We start from the raw sequence: 17500 nt of genomic DNA on the forward strand, positions 1-17500 counted from the left end.
TACATTCGACACATGTGGTATGGTATGTGTGTGTGTTTGTGTGTGTGTGTATGTGTGTGTGTGTATGTATGTGTGTGTGTGTATGTATGTGTGTGTGTTGTGTATGTATGTATGTGTGTGCGTGTGCATGCGCGTGCGTGCGACTGGCTAACTATTCCAAACCTGGAAATCCATAACTAGCCACATGTTAACAAAGTGATACAAGTGTTTATTTGAATCCTAATTCAATGGGAGTGGATTTGTCTCACACATGTCGTTCAGGCTGGCTGGTCACAACAAGACTATAATTTATTAAAATTATAACGATTTTGGGCATCGTTTGGTTTCCCTTCTTATTTTCAAGATAATCATTTATTTATTTATTAATGTGGAATCTGGTTATTTCGATATTGGATGTTTATTTACATCTTAACTTGATAAATTGAACAATGATTTTACATTTACATGTATATAATTCTAATTGTTGGTTTATTCATTCTATCTTTTACTGTATTAGGTTATTTTTCTTCTCTTTTCCTTCTTTGACCTTTTTCACTCTATAAAATCTACTTTTCTTCATTTGGCAAATGGAAAAAAAACAAATAAATCGCATTTATAGTAATGGGTGAAAAAAATTACCATTTTAAGTAATAAGTGAAAATAACTGTGAAAAAGTTGAGTGAAAGTCCAATTTTATTAACAAAGAGAGAGAAAAATACGTATATGTTATGGGTTTCCCCTTTGTCAGCAAAGTAGATGATATATTAGACATGGAATATGAAATACTTCAGATTTTACTTACTTGTCTTCATAAGGCTTTTTGAATTGGTTTGGAAATGGATTTCAGGCTTTTGGAATTATTTTGGAAATGGATTTCAGGCTTTTGGAATTATTTTGGAAATGGATTTCAGGCTTTTTGAATTATTTTGGAAATGGATTTCAGGCTTTTGGAATTATTTTGGAAATGGATTTCAGGCTTTTTGAATTATTTTGGAAATGGATTTCAGGCTTTTTGAATTGGTTTGGAAATGGATTTCAGGCTTTTTGAATTGGTTTGGAAATGGATTTCAGGCTTTTTGAATTGGTTTGTAAATGGATTTCAGTCTTTTTAAATTGGTTTGGAAATGGATTTCAGGCTTTTTGAATTGGTTTGGAAATGGATTTCAGGCTTTTTGAATTGGTTTGGAAATGGATTTCAGGCTTTTTTTTTCCCAGCCAGATCTATTTGCACCCATGCATCATAAATTTGAAAAGCAGTGAAAGCCATTTTTGTTGTTGGTAGAAAACACATCTTTAATTGTCTGAATTGATTTCAAATGTTTGCCTTAACAGCATATCAGAAATAGCATTTACTGTAAACTGCCAAACTCTGGGGAAAAAAGCCAAAAAAACATTTATTTAACATTTTGGCCATAAAACTTGTCCTTCAAATATCGATCAATTAAACTAACACTCATCTTGGCAAAAACTCTCACAATCGGGGACTTCATTGAAGACTTTGTGGAAGTCCCAGGTTGGAGAGTTGTTGCCAAGATGAGGGTCATTCTTAGCCATCGATATTTGAAGGACGAGTTTTCTGGCCAAAATTTTAACTGTGTGTTTTTTTGTTTGTTTGTTTTTTTTTTAGAGTTTGGTAGGATAGAGATTTACCTCATTATAAAGACCTTGACCTCGTTGACAAAGATATTACTATTGATGTTTTATTACCTTAATCAACATGAACAACTTGGACCAAACTCAATACTAAAAACGTGGATTGGAAAAATTACTGTTCAAAAATCTCCCTGAATATAACAGCTTCAAAATTTAAAAGAAAGAGGGAAAAAAAAAAAAAAAAGACAAAATACTCAACACAGAATGTTTCGGGTTCAAACCCCTTCCTTCAACAACAACAACAACAGCAACAACAACAACAACAACAACAACAACAACAACAACAACAACAACAACAACAGTTAAAATTTCAATGCATGATATGTTTTTGTTTCAACTATTGTTGTAGTTTGCAGAAGAAGGGTTTTCCACCCGAAACGTTCTGTGTTTTGTATCTTTTGTCCTTTTTAAAAAAAAAAAAAAAAGAAATGAAAGCTGTTACTTTCCTTTTTTGTACATTAATTTTTTTCCGGTAGACTTTAGCTCATGCTTATTGTTATCGACAAAGACTGAAAGAAACACGATCGCTGTCCTTAACACTAATGGTCCATTTGGCTAAAGGTTACAATTGGTTTGGATGTTTTAGTTATAGACAGATTATGTTGAATGTTCAAAATCTATCAGATACTCAGACCTATTTTATATCCACAATCTGTACTCTGCTCTGCTCTGCTCTGAGGAAACACGTTTTGTTTCATCTTTTTTTTCAAAATAATTTTGGCCAGAAATGTCACCTTGAAAAATGTCACCTTGATAAATGTCACCTTGATAGATTAAAAATGAAAGTGATTTTCAAATTGTATCGGGTTTGACATAGAATTCCATTGAGCTTTTCTCCAGTGCAATATCCACTAAATGTGTTCAAAGCGCTTTACAAGGGGTTCTTAGCCAACAGCAACACTCAACATGTAGGGCGAAACACGATGCCTGTTAGGTGAGATTACAATTTGTCCGATCTGACAGCATGCTAATGGCCAGGTATTTATTTTACCCCTGAGTACAGTGAGAGTATGTGAGTAAAGAGGCTTTTCCAAGGACTCAACTATGCGCCACTTAGAAATGGACTCGAACCAAGGACCTTCCAATCCGATGGCGAGTGTCATAGCACAAGTCGACACAGCCTAATGAATATTTCTGTAATATGGACAAGCGGGTGGAGTTGTGATGATGATGATATCAGATGATACTGATGTGTTTGTCAAGTTTTTGACAAGTTGAGGATTGGGTTTATCGGGTGATGTCGACAGTGACAATTTCTGGCCAAAATTTAGAACAAATTATATCAAGTAATTTGTCAGAGTAGTTTGGCATTGTTTGTGTCTTCACACGATCTTCATTGATCCATTGTTTTACCATGAATATATATAAGGTTTACTTGATATATTAATATACTCCTTATATATTATTGAAATATTACAATCGACACTGGTGTCTCATATATATATATAATTATTACACTGTAGATGTAGCTATGGGAAAGCTCTAATGCTCATCGCTGACATCAGAAACATCATTAGTTATTTATTTTTGAAAACAATTTCTTTGATGTGATTTTTTCCTTCTATTTACTCATGTTATAATTTTCATCTCATCTTTTACTGATTAAATTAGTATAATATTGAGTTCAATTTAAAATTTGGAAAGACTATTTATGATTCATGATGATTATAAATGATTCATTATTATTATTATGATTTTATTATTTCCTGGGTTGGGTTCCTTACCTCCCATAGTGGGCAGGGAGGTACTTACTGTGTCTTCTACCCACCTATATCTGTTTTCCACCATGCTTTCGATCTTTGTCTTGGAATGAGATTACTTGGTTTTGTCCAGGCCCTGGCCGGAAACCCTGGCTGGGAGGGAAACAGTCAAATGTATAGTTAGAGTTTTGGGAGATGATAATTTATTCCTTGTAAATCATCTCTCTGTTATGCACCGCATTATGTTTCTTTTTATTATGTATGATTTGTAAAATATTTAAGTGTATTCCTCTTAGTGGGGGCCTGTGCTTGTGTCTGGATGAGACATTTAGTGATCTCAAACTAAGTACTTTGATAGTGTGCTTTTGGAATCTACACCTGTTTCTTATTTGAACCAATTCCCCTTTGTCTTCCCTTTTCTTGGATGCTTTATTGTAATTCTAGAACTTTTTACTATCCCATTTTCTTCCTTTTTACTGGCACTGATATGACCTTAATGTGTTGCAAGCGCCGTAAAACCCTTAAAAACAAAAACAAACAAACATGAATAGATATCAAACTGTATATACGTCTCTCTCTTATCCTCCATACTATAATTTATAACACCAAGTCTGAATCCTTTGATATCTGGTCCTCTTTCATTTCATTTTATTCATTATTTTATTTCGATACTAGTCTTCTAGCCTCTTTTATTAATTTCCACTGTGCGCTTATATGACCTTAAAGTGTTGAAAGCGCTGTTATGTATACAATTGATCAACAACTAGCAATTACTAATTCCTTTTTTTTTTTTGTTTAAACATGGATGTGAGTTTTTGTATGTATGTATGTATATATATTTGTGTGTGTGTGTGTGTGTGTGTTTGTGTGAATGTTTTCTTTAAAATAATTTACCTCCCAAATTATATAGAGATGGACTGTAGGAGTTAAATGTTTCAGTAAATCAACATTCCTCAACATTGTAACCCTGTCGATGTTTGATGTCATTCATCGTTCACAAAGACACAAAGTGGTTTTCGTTTGTTTTATTTTGTTAATTTCTTGTCATATTTTATCTTGGGTGCTTTCAATGTAAATCTGGAATGTTTTTACTATCCCATATTCTTCCTTTTTACTGTAAAACCTTTAAAAACAAAAATACATACACACAAAAAAAAAAAAAACAATAAACAAAACAAAACAAAACAATAAAAACAACAACAAAAAACCCCATAAATATTTAAATCAGTAAAATACGTAGCTAAATAAATGCAATGGGACAATTTAATCGTTCAAAATTAAAAACAGAAAATGGATAAAGGGTTTTTTTGTCGTTGATTTTTTTGGCCAATCATTGGACAAGTGAAAAGATGGTGAAACAAATGAATTTATAGACCAATAAATAAATAAAGAAAATAAATAAATAAATAAATAAATAAATAAATAAATAAATAAATAAATAAATAAACAAATAAATATATAAATATAGAACACTGATTCAGTAATTATTGTCATGTCTCCACGTTTGTTATTTTGCTTGTTTAATGCGTTACCTTGATCCAAGACACCCATTTTATTTTGGCACCAATTGTATCATTAATATGGTCAATCATTTTGTACAATTTTGTTGGGGGTTTTTTTTTTGGGGGGGGGGGGGGGGGGGGGGGGGTGGTGGAGGGGTGCACATTTTTTTATTTCTGTCTTTCTTTTTGTTTGGTGGTTACTTTTATTATTAAATTGCATTGAGGGATTTATTTATTTGTATATTATTATTATATCTACACATTCTCTCTCTCTCTCTCTCTTCCTTCTCCATTTTCCTTATTGTCACTTCTTTAACCAATTTTAATTCATATGTTAGACGATGATGATATTACACACATGTGGTGTGAGCGGTAACTCGTATATTTTTGTGTGAACGATCTTATACTGCCTTACTCGGGGGAAAAATAGTATTAAAAAATTTGGCCAGAAGAAAATTCATCTTTTCTTCTTTTTTTTTCCAAGATGATGGTATTTTAATCAATTGATATTTGGAGGACGAGTTTTATGGCCAAAATTTTAAGTATGTGGTTTTTTCCAGAGTACAGCAGATAAGATGAATGTTATAACGTTATGTGAACGATGACCATGACGTGGCCAATCGTGTACTGTAGCACTACTTACAATTACTACCCTGTCTGACAATAAATCTTTAACATGTTGGTGAATATTATCAACTTGGTCTTTCTTCTTGTTTTTATTTCATATTATATATATATATATATATATATATATATATATATATATATATATTATATATATATATATATATATATATATATATATATATATATATATATATATAAACATTTGAAAGATAATTAAGATAGTTTGACTTCTACAACGTTGTTATCGAGCGTTGCTCTCATCAGCGATGAGAGCAACGTTCGATAACAACGTTGTAGAAGTCAAACTATCTTAATTATCTTTCAAATGTTTATAAATAGCTCCTTTTATACTAAAGTTGAGCACTATTATTTCATGGTTTTTGTTTTATAATTTATATATATATATATACACACATACATATATATATATTTATGTACTTGAAGTTGGTACATATAAAGGATTACCCCTCTTGTCACAGCTACCACAACTCTTGTAGGATTGACCATAACTCCTTGTAAGCTGGGCTAACGCTCTCAAGTTCACGTGCCTGAAAATCAAAGAAATTATTCGCTATTAGAACTCCTGTTATGGTGTTTATGACTTTTCAAGTTATTTTCTTGGATTACAAATTACATGTCCGTATTCAAAAATTTGGCCAGAAAGCTCGTCCTTTAAATAACTCTAATCTTGGCAAAAACTTTTAAACCCGGGAACTTGGGAGACATGCTGTACATGTAGTTGGGAGTCCCGATAGCTCAGGTGGTAGAGCTCTCCCTTCACACGCAAAGGGGCCAAGATCGATCCTGGGTGCAGTCGAGATTTTATTTTTTTCTGACCCTCCTGTCCACCCAGCATTGAATGGGTCGTTGGGTCTTTCAGATCTGGCAGAAATTACTAGCGTCCTATCCAAAGGATAGTGAGAAACCTCGGCTCTATAGGCTTAATGGCTCTGAAGGACTACATTTTTTTTAGTTTTATATAGAGCAATTTTCAATTAATGTGCTCAAACCGCTTTCAAAAAGTACCCAAGCCAACAGCATCTCTAAACTTGAAGGAAGAGACGTAGGACTTGTAAAGTGTGAGTGTTTTTTTTAAATTTCCACAGTGACTTTGCCATTTACAATCAGGTACTCATTTTACACTTGAGTATGGTGAAAAAATGAGAGTAGAAATCCTGGGACCTACACAGTTCACGAAGTGTGTGTAACGCCCTGAAACTGCAAAACTGAACTGGCCAAAATGTTTTTTTTTTTTTTTTAATGTCTTTGGCAGACTTTGGCTAAATTGCTACAGCGATTGTCTTCATTTCACAGTTTGCCTTTTATTGTTTCTTTAATTTGTAAAAATTCTGTAATATCAACAACAACAAAAATGTTAAACCAAATATTTCTTGTACCTAAAGACTTCACTTTTTATAAAACGAAAAAGCTAAAAAACATAAACAAAATGCAACAAAACGAAAAATAAAAATACAACAAAAAACACGACACAAAAAAAAAACAAAAACATTTTAGGATTTGGCATTTTAAAACACCAAGCTGGCCTACCGTTTGCATAGGATTTTCATTAACCCTTTCCAGACGAAGATGAAAGGGTTAAGAACAAAGTTGTGCAATCGGTAAGCCACCTTGGCTTTTTAATTGCCGAATTCCAAAACTGCCTTTTTTAAAGCAGTTTGACATTGAATAAATTTATTTTCCATTTTGGCATTTTAAAATGTCAAGCTGGCATACCGATTGCATCGGGTTTTCATTAACCCTTTCCAGACGGAGATGAAAGGGTTAAGAACAAAGTTGTGCAATCGGTATGCCAGCTTGACATTTTAATTGCCGAATTCCAAAAATGCCTTTTTTTGAAGCAGTTTGACAGTGAATAATTTTATTTCCCATTTTGGCATATTTTAAAAATATTATTAATTGTGCAATAGGCAATTTGGCAAAGGGATATTTTAATTAAATCTTCGTTCATAACCAAATGAACTTGTTTCAATTTATGTGATATTCATTTAAAATTAACAATTGCCTTAAATGCGTTTGGCTTTTTTCTTTTTCAAAATTGATCTGGCAACCTAGTTTTGGGACCCGACTAAATTCAAGGTTGTCGTACCAATAAGGTCGCAGGTTCAAACCCCACCACCGCCGCGAAAAATTTTTATTCTCTATTGTCTTCTGGCACTTTTCTACTCACTTCATATCTTGTTGTTACCAACATAAGTGCCTGCTCCACTCACTTTTCTGAATTAAAAATTCACCCCATACACCGGAGCATACTCAATGTCTCAATCGTTTCTATGTTATATGTTTGTGTTGAGAATATTGGCTATTAAGCTTAACTGCTGGTCAAAATACTTTGCGATGGTGGTGGGCGAACGAATCGGCGGTCCAGAAGTGGGTGAGAGAGGGATCTAGAAATGACTTGGGTTTGAAACGAATATTTTTGTGTTCGTGGATAGCTCACACGGTAGAGCCACGCTCTCACCTGCCAGGCGGAGTTGTCGTACCAATAAGGTCGCAGGTTCAAACCCCACCACCGCCGCGAAAAATTTTTATTCTCTATTGTCTTCTGGCACTTTTCTACTCACTTCATATCTTGTTGTTACCAACATAAGTGCCTGCTCCACTCACTTTTCTGAATTAAAAATTCACCCCATACACCGGAGCATACTCAATGTCTCAATCGTTTCTATGTTATATGTTTGTGTTGAGAATATTGGCTATTAAGCTTAACTGCTGGTCAAAATACTTTGCGATGGTGGTGGGCGAACGAATCGGCGGTCCCAGAAGTGGGTGAGAGAGGGATCTAGAAATGACTTGGGTTTGAAACGAATATTTTTGTGTTCGTGGATAGCTCACACGGTAGAGCCACGCTCTCACCTGCCAGGCGGAGTTGTCGTACCAATAAGGTCGCAGGTTCAAACCCCACCACCGCCGCGAAAAATTTTTATTCTCTATTGTCTTCTGGCACTTTTCTACTCACTTCATATCTTGTTGTTACCAACATAAGTGCCTGCTCCACTCACTTTTCTGAATTAAAAATTCACCCCATACACCGGAGCATACTCAATGTCTCAATCGTTTCTATGTTATATGTTTGTGTTGAGAATATTGGCTATTAAGCTTAACTGCTGGTCAAAATACTTTGCGATGGTGGTGGGCGAACGAATCGGCGGTCCCAGAAGTGGGTGAGAGAGGGATCTAGAAATGACTTGGGTTTGAAACGAATATTTTTGTGTTCGTGGATAGCTCACACGGTAGAGCCACGCTCTCACCTGCCAGGCGGAGTTGTCGTACCAATAAGGTCGCAGGTTCAAACCCCACCACCGCCGCGAAAAATTTTTATTCTCTATTGTCTTCTGGCACTTTTCTACTCACTTCATATCTTGTTGTTACCAACATAAGTGCCTGCTCCACTCACTTTTCTGAATTAAAAATTCACCCCATACACCGGAGCATACTCAATGTCTCAATCGTTTCTATGTTATATGTTTGTGTTGAGAATATTGGCTATTAAGCTTAACTGCTGGTCAAAATACTTTGCGATGGTGGTGGGCGAACGAATCGGCGGTCCCAGAAGTGGGTGAGAGAGGGATCTAGAAATGACTTGGGTTTGAAACGAATATTTTTGTGTTCGTGGATAGCTCACACGGTAGAGCCACGCTCTCACCTGCCAGGCGGAGTTGTCGTACCAATAAGGTCGCAGGTTCAAACCCCACCACCGCCGCGAAAAATTTTTATTCTCTATTGTCTTCTGGCACTTTTCTACTCACTTCATATCTTGTTGAAATTCAAGGGAAGCAACTTCGCATTACCTGAATATTTGAATTATTTTTGTTATGCCCCTTGATTTAATTTTCATGTAGGGTTTAGTCATTACTGTGAGCTGTTTTGTTTGTGTTTAAGGGTTTTACGGCGCTTGCAACACATTAAGGTCATATCAGCGCCAGTAAAAAGGAAAAAAAGGATAGTATAAAGTTCTAGAATTACAATTAAAGCAAAAAAGAAAAGGTGAGACAAAGGGGAATTGGTTCAAACAGGGAACAGATGTATATTCCAAGAGCACACCGTCAGAGTACTTCGTTTGAGATTACCTAAAAGTCTCATCCAGACACAAGCACAGGTCCCAACTAAGAAGAATACACTCAAATGTTTACAATTCATATAATATAATATGTAAACTAAACATAATACAATGCATAACAGAGAGATGATTTACAAGGAAAAAAAATATCATCTCCCAAAACTATAACTATACATTCGACTGTTTCCCTCCCAGCCAAGAAACTCCGGCCAGGGTCAGGACAAAACTAAGTAATCTCATTCCAAGACAACGATAGGAAACAATTGGAAAACGGGTAAGGGGGGATAGAAGACACAGCATGTACCTCCCTGCCCACTATGGGAGGTCAGGATCCCCACCCAGTGAGCTGTTTTGTATCCATTCACTTTTACAGGATGTCTCAAGCCAACAACACCAATTTGTAGGAAAAGACAAACCTGTCAAGCGATGTTTTTTGGGATTTTTTTTTCGACAGAGACCATGCTGCTTTTGACCAGGTACTCATCTTACACTTGGATAAGGGTAGTAAAATGAGTTCGTCATAAATCAAACAAGTGTGTCATTCAGTTCAGACAAATTTTCTACTAACTGAGCTAATGGTTATTTCCCCACACCCCTATCCAGAGACAAAAACAAAACAGACGACAGAGGTTTAACAAAAAAATAGAGAGAGAGAGACAGAGTGAATGAGTGAAATATCTGTTCAATGTTATACAATGCCATTCTAGAGAAAGACATGAAACCATGTGAAAGACAGGATTGAAAAAAAGTGTGTGTGTGTGTGTGTGTGTGTGTGTGCGTCTGTGTGTCTGTATATAAAAATATATAAAAACAAGAGAAAGTGGTTTTAATAGTTTTTTTTTTTTATTATTATTTCCATGAGTATCTTCATACATACTAATTTTTGGCTTTGATTATTGGTACATGGTAGTCATAGTAATGTAATATAATTGTAATACATAATCATAATAATGATAATAATAATAATAATAATAATAATAATAATAATAATAATAATAATAATAATAATAATAATAATAATAATAATAATAAAGAAGGTATACGAAAAAAAAGAAAAGAGAAGAAAAAACGAAAAGAGAGAAAATATAATTTAAAAGACAAAAGTGTGGATAAAACAAAAAAGAGCAGCAGAAAATAAAGATAGAAAGTAAAACAAACAAAAAAAACACCCCAAAAACAAAACAACCGTCCCCCCACCCCTTCCCCAAACACACACACACACACACAAAATAGATGAGAGTGAAACAAGACAAATCTCAGACAAATTCACGATATTATGATTGTATTGATAAATATTATTGTAGCATCCCTAGGAAAATAAATATATTATTTTATATCCATTTTTTGGTCATAGTAATTATTGTAATGTAGTTATATGTCAAACATGATGGTGATGGTGGTGGCGGTAGTAGGGATGATGATGATGATGACGATAATGATGATGATGATGGTGATGATGATGATGATGATGATGATGATGGTTCGTTTTGATCATCTTTGACAAATCAACGAGTAAACAACTTCACCGAAAATTAATTATTGGGTGATGAGGTATGATGAAAAAAGTGTCAACAAAAGCGGTGATGGCTGTGATGATGATGATGGTGATGATGATGATGATGATGATGATGATGATGATGACAATGGCTTAGGTGATGAAGGCGTTAACGACGATGGAGAGAGGGAGAACGAGACAGAAAATATCATATTTGATTAACTAAATTTAAAATAAGTTTTTAAACTAGAATGAAAGGAAAAAGAAAGGAGACAAATCCACAGTAATTAATGTTTATAACGAGTAGGACCATGCGACTGTGAGAGTGACAATTGATGAACGATGATGACTTCGAATGGGAAAGATACGCCTGCATTTTTCACAAAGACTGTACTATCCAAAACAATCAACCTCCATACACAATCAATCATGATTGCTCCCTTCAATCTAGTACACCGACAATCATATGTCCTAACCCCCTCGCTTTGTTTTTACACAAAAATAAATCCGTTTATTATTCAATGACTCCAACCCCCTTTGAATAAATACATTTACATTTGGAGAAGCACAATGCAAACACTTAATTACCAATAAATTTAGGTTTAGTTTAGGGAGAGATCAGGCTTGTAAAAGGACAGATCAGTTTGAAAATTCTTTATTTAGCTTGTCCTATTGTTGTACCAAATTTTCTACATATTTAGTTTAAGAGAATCAAAAATTGATAATTCATTTCTCAAATTTTCACATATTTCCATTTTATTGTAAATCTTACAGATTTCTCCGTATTATGGACAAAAATTTTTTTTTTTTTTTAATTGTAAAATTTCCCACGCTGATTGTGTGTGTGGCATGGCAGGCCTGATTCTACACATTGGCATCTCTGTGTCAGTTGTAGACGTGTCAACCCATTCCCAGACGACACAACACAAAACAATGAATCAGGCAGATGTTACGTGATTGATGATGATTGGTTATTGAGACCACGTGGTTCAGGAAGACATTGGACAGGAGTAACCAGTTGTTGTAGTACCCAAAAATAGAAACAAAGATAATGACGTCATACCAATAATTTAACCCTTTTAAGGCGATACTGAATATATTTCAAACCAACAAAACTCCCATTATTTGTGTCAAGCAAAGACAAAACCTTGTTTGTTAGTCATTACTGAGCTTACACAGACAAATCTGATGCTTTTATGCCTTCTAATTGTTATATTTATATCAGATTTTAAAGCTCTCATGTATTGATTCAAGGGAATCATTCTAATGACAAAGCTATAAATATCTCAGCTGACCCAATTTCTCGAGTACCAGGTTTTTGTCATTGACAGGCAGAGTAATCTGATTATAATTGCAGACTTAACCGTTTTGACCAAGACAGCAATAACTAATGACTTACGAAAAGGTAAAAATGGAAAAAGGCTTCCGATGGAAACAGTACAAACAATGGACATTTTGAATACAAACCTTCATGCTGTTTTTATCCAAAGCCGTACCATTTTCACCTCTTCTTTATTAAAAAAAAAAACAAACAATCCCAGGCTTCAGGCAGCTCTAACCACCTGACATCTGACTCAATCTGACTTCAGGCCGTATTACAATTGTGTATTGAGCAGTAAGTCGGTACTTGTATCCATGATAATCTATCCTTATTGTAAGAGTTGCCTGTCTTGGTAGAAACAGTAAAACTTTATTTCAGATTGAAGAAAACAATGATCCAAACCTCGCCTATAAAAGGTGAAAGGTGAATGTCACTCATTGAGTGATCAATAGCCAGTAGGATGTATGTACCGTATATAATACACGTTGAGTAACAGTTGAGTTAGGATTTGTCACTTGGATGAAAATGACCAAAAAAAAAAAAAAATAATATAAAAGACATCAAAAAGATTATTTTTCTACATCTAGAATTTGTCGTCACAATAATAAAAAAAAACATTCCTACAATAATCAATAAAAATATTTCAACATTTGATTTTTTAAAATAAATTCAAATTTATCATATTGAAGAGAAAGATACATATAAATAACATATGTATGTGCAATTCAAATTAATATATTATTATCATTCTTTATATCAAATCAACAGTGAACAGTAACGGAGTAACAATAACAATAAAATAAACATGTTTTTCTATTTATTTATATTCAGACACGAAACTGTTTCACCTGGCAATGTATTGGCACATTTATAGTGTGACCTTTTTCCCTGTGAAAGAACCCTGCCTTCCATTATCCTTGATGCTAAACAAAATCTTGCTCTGTCTTCCTCTTATCTTTCTTGTCATTTTATTGAACACTAAACTGCTCTACAATGTGAACTGGAAAAAGTATAACATAAATGAGTAAAACAACTTTAAAAAAAAAAAGAGAGCAATATATTCAACATGGATGTTTCAGGCTTTTAACCCTTCCTCAGCCAACATTGAATGAAGAAAGGTTTTGAGCTGAACCATTCTGTGATACATAGTTTGTTCTTTTTCAAAAGTTGTTTTGACTAACTTTTGTTCAATACTATTTGTTATAAACAGTTTTACAGCTCACTGTCAGGTCAGATAAACTGCTGCTAAAATGGTAATGACACAGGCTCATAGAACAAATACAGGATAGGAAATGGAAATTCATTCCTGCTTGCAACAAACACTCTTGGATCACAGGGTTTATATGGAAATTTTGTTTTTTTCAATAGTGCCCTTTTCTCCTCAATATTTCATTTCCATGCTCTCTCTATCTCATTCTCTCTCTCTCTCTCCTCTCACATGTCATTACCTGAGCACCATGGTAATAATGTTATCTTGTGAACACATTTTCTAAGACTGAGCTAGGTCGTAAACAATTATATAATAATTTGAGAAGAAATTAACGTCAGAAGATCAAGAAGTGACCATTAAATGACCACAGGTGTCCACCAGTAAACCTGTTGTCTTTTATATCTACAGACATTCCACACTGACATGATAGATTTATATATTTACACCAAACCATCTCATACACCTTACATAAAATACATCCATGTGTGTCCCACTTCTACAACGTATATATGACTTTTGCACCTTTTACAATCTTTACGCATCTGTAAAATTGATTGAATGCACTGGAAAATTTTGCAATCAAAATAGACATTTTTAAATCACTTTGTAAACCATTAACTAACACTCCCTGTATGCAAATTGTCACTCTCAAGGAGGTGATACGATTTGATAGAGTCAAGAGTCAAGAGTGATACGATTTGATAGAGTCAAGTCAATCTGATACGATTTGATAGAGTCAAGTCAATCTGATACGATTTGATAGAGTCAAGAGTCAATCTGATACGATTTGATAGAGTCAAGAGTCAATCTGATACGATTTGATAGAGTCAAGAGTCAAGAGTGATACGATTTGATAGAGTCAAAGGTCAATCTTACTTCCAGTCACAGTTTGATTTTCGAAATAAATAATTATTGATAAATTATAGAGGGCTGATAAACAAAAGTGGGGTATACTATGTAGAGAATTCCTTGGTCCAAGGGGCAGACATTTCCCTACCTTTAGGGGAATCCCCAAGCATCATCACTTGTTACCCACCACCTCAATTTGGTATTATGTTGGGGTCAACATGAAGTCAAAGAGTGAATTAAAAATTATAACGGAAAGAAATGGAACATTGGAATATCCGTATTAAAAAAACAACAAACTACAGTGGAATCCCAATAAAGCCAACACTGCTGGATCAGAAAGATTGGTTCATTGGAAGCAATGTTGATTTGATCCATTATCAAATGAAACAGATTTATATGAAGCACATCGAATCTGGGACCAATAACATGTGTAAGCAGAAATTGACTTTAAGCAGAAATTGACTTTAAGTAAGAGTGTTGACTTTAAGCAGAAATTGACTTTAAAAGTGTTGACTTTAAGCAGAAGTTGACTTTAAAGCAGAAATTGAATTTAAGAGTGTTGACTTTAAGCAGATTTTGACTTTAAGAGTGTTGACTTTAAGCAGAAGTTGACTTTAAGAGTGTTGACTTTAAGCAGAAGTTGACTTTCAGAGTGTTGACTTTAAGCAGAAGTTGACTTTAAGAGTGTTGACTTTATGTCGATTCCACTGTCCATTCATTCCATTCCATAAAATCCATGTGACCTACTGTATAATTATCATGGATCAATGAGATCAACAAAAGTCAATTCACAATTCAAAATCATGTTACAAAAAATAAATAAAAATAATTAAACTTTGACTTCTTTTTGCAATATTTGTGGTGATAAATTCAATTTCCTGCACCCAGATTATCCTGACATCATCATTAATACCTCTTAGAGACAGCTGGGCACATATGAATTAGACCCAAGGGTCATATTTTTTTTTTTTTGTCAATAAATTCAACAGGCTACAAAAGTGGGTGTGTCAAAAAACTGGTTCCAATCCCATTGGAAGTGTAAATCCACTCTTCTAGAGGACTGACTACATACCATGGGTAATTCATCTTCTGGTTTCAGAGGGATGGTATTTTATTTTCTCTTATAAATCTCTGCTGGTCGTCAATAAAGATCATCCATCCTCACTCTTTTACACTGCGTAATCTTAACTCTTTCAGCGCCATTGGCCGCATTGTGCAGCCAGAGCAGAATCTGTTCTACTGGCCAGTGGCCACACAGTGCGGCCAGTCTTGAAAGACAAAAACAATAATGTAATCCAATCCTACTTTCTACAAAAGTACTATAAATTGAACCAATGCTATCATTTCTTTTATCAGAACATTCAATTGGCCCTAGGGGGGTATTTTAATTGAGATTTTGCGCCAAATTCGAATGTCGCTTTGTCTTAGCTTGCCATTCTCATGCTGTCTCAATCAGGTGTTAGCCGTTTTGTGACAGAAATGAGTATATAGCCTGTGCTGAAAGAGTTGAGAATCTGCCTATACGTCGTCTCGCTCCTAAAACAGTTCTGCCACTTTATGATTGGATATGTCACCTATTTATGAGTAGTCCACCAAATGACTGGTTACATACACACCTCCAAGGAGTTCGGAACCGGAAAAGAAGGTGTGATGTCACAACTTCTGTGCCCTATTTTCAGTACCTAAATCAGCCTGACGCATCACTGTAACGGCGTGATGGGACACATTTAAGGGAAATAGAAGTCGAGAAGTACATAGATGAGCACACACATCAGTATTCTGGCATGGCAGTTTTTTGCATCGAAAAATATCACTGATTTGCATTGTTGCCGCAAAATCTGCATTTTTTTGCAAATTTTCGAGATTTTGCAAAGAAACCCCCCCCCCCCCACTAATAAGGCAAAAAAACAACAAAACAAAACAGACCAATTTTTCTTTGAATTTGATAACTCGAGTAGCACATGAAAGATAATTAATCAAGAGTAGTTTCTTTTTTACTATTCCATTTTCTTCTTCTTAACTGGCGCTGATATGACCTTACATTTATTGTTGCAAGTGCCATGAAACCCCTAAAAACAAACAAATACCTTTCTCTTCATGAACTAATTATGGGTTGTTTTTAGGAAAATTAATTGCAAATTTTTGCCAATTTTGGTCTTTTTAGCTTGCAAAATTAGGGATTTTTTAATGTGCAAAAAAATGGCCATGTCAGAATATTGTCATTGAAATAAGAAGACGATGGATACATGTGGTATGGTAACTTTGTACATTGGTCTCTCTCTCTCTCTCTCTCTCTCTCTCTCTCTCTCTCTCTCTCTCTCTCTCTCTCTCTCTCTCTCTCTCTCTCTCTCTCTCTCTCTCTTCTACCTTTCAACATCTGTTCAACCTTTCCAACCACTACACTGTATTTCTTCCACACTCTGCCACCAAAAACAAGTTATTTCTTTTTGGACATTTTCTTTTGTTCCTTCTCTCTCTGCTTCCTCTCCTTCTCCAGCTGTTTCTTCCCCCGTTCCATGGACGCCTTCAACTCTTTGATCTTCTTCTTCAACAATTCCTTGTCCTTGCTGGAGGTGACACCCAGGGCCTGGTGGGAGGAAAAACACACAGACAGTAAAAGACTTTGATGATGATGATGATGGTGATGTTTATGATGATGATGATGATGGTGATGTTTATGATGATGATGATGGTGGTGATGTTTATGATGATGATGATGATGATGATAATAAACTTAATAATAATAATAACAATAATAATAATAATAATCAATAATAATAATAATAATAATAATAATAATAATAATAATAATAATAATAATAATAATAATACTAATACTAATAATAATAATAATAATAATAATAATAATGATGATGATTATAATGATAATATTAATGATGAAAATAAAGTGGAAACAGCATGAATAGCAAAAGATTATGTTAATTGATAAAAAAAAAAAAAGAAAAGAGGAGAATTGGAACCTTTCTATTGTTCAATAAAGAGAGAATAGCAATCATTTGCTACCCTTTGGATAGGACGTTAGTCTCCACCAGATCTCCAAAACCAGTTACCAATTAATTACTCGA

At 34.4% G+C, this 17500-nt stretch overlaps 1 protein-coding gene across 12 annotated transcripts in view; it reads right to left on the reverse strand.

Annotated features, from left to right (window-relative positions):
• Window positions 1–16687: 16687 nt before the first annotated feature.
• LOC144959132 (uncharacterized) overlaps window positions 16688–17500 on the reverse strand; it is a 155308-nt gene continuing 154495 nt past the window's right edge. For all 12 annotated transcript variants that reach the window (XM_078891612.1, XM_078891608.1, XM_078891606.1 and 9 more), the window contains one exon: window positions 16688–17001. In XM_078891612.1, the coding sequence (XP_078747738.1) occupies window positions 16852–17001 (150 nt within the window). In that variant the 3' untranslated portion in view covers window positions 16688–16851. The remainder of the gene's footprint in view (window positions 17002–17500) is intronic.

Source organism: Berghia stephanieae, chromosome 13 (assembly GCF_034508935.2).
Source record: "Berghia stephanieae isolate SIO BIC M18660-M18661 chromosome 13, UCSD_Bste_1.3, whole genome shotgun sequence".
NCBI classification, from domain to species: domain Eukaryota; kingdom Metazoa; phylum Mollusca; class Gastropoda; order Nudibranchia; family Aeolidiidae; genus Berghia; species Berghia stephanieae.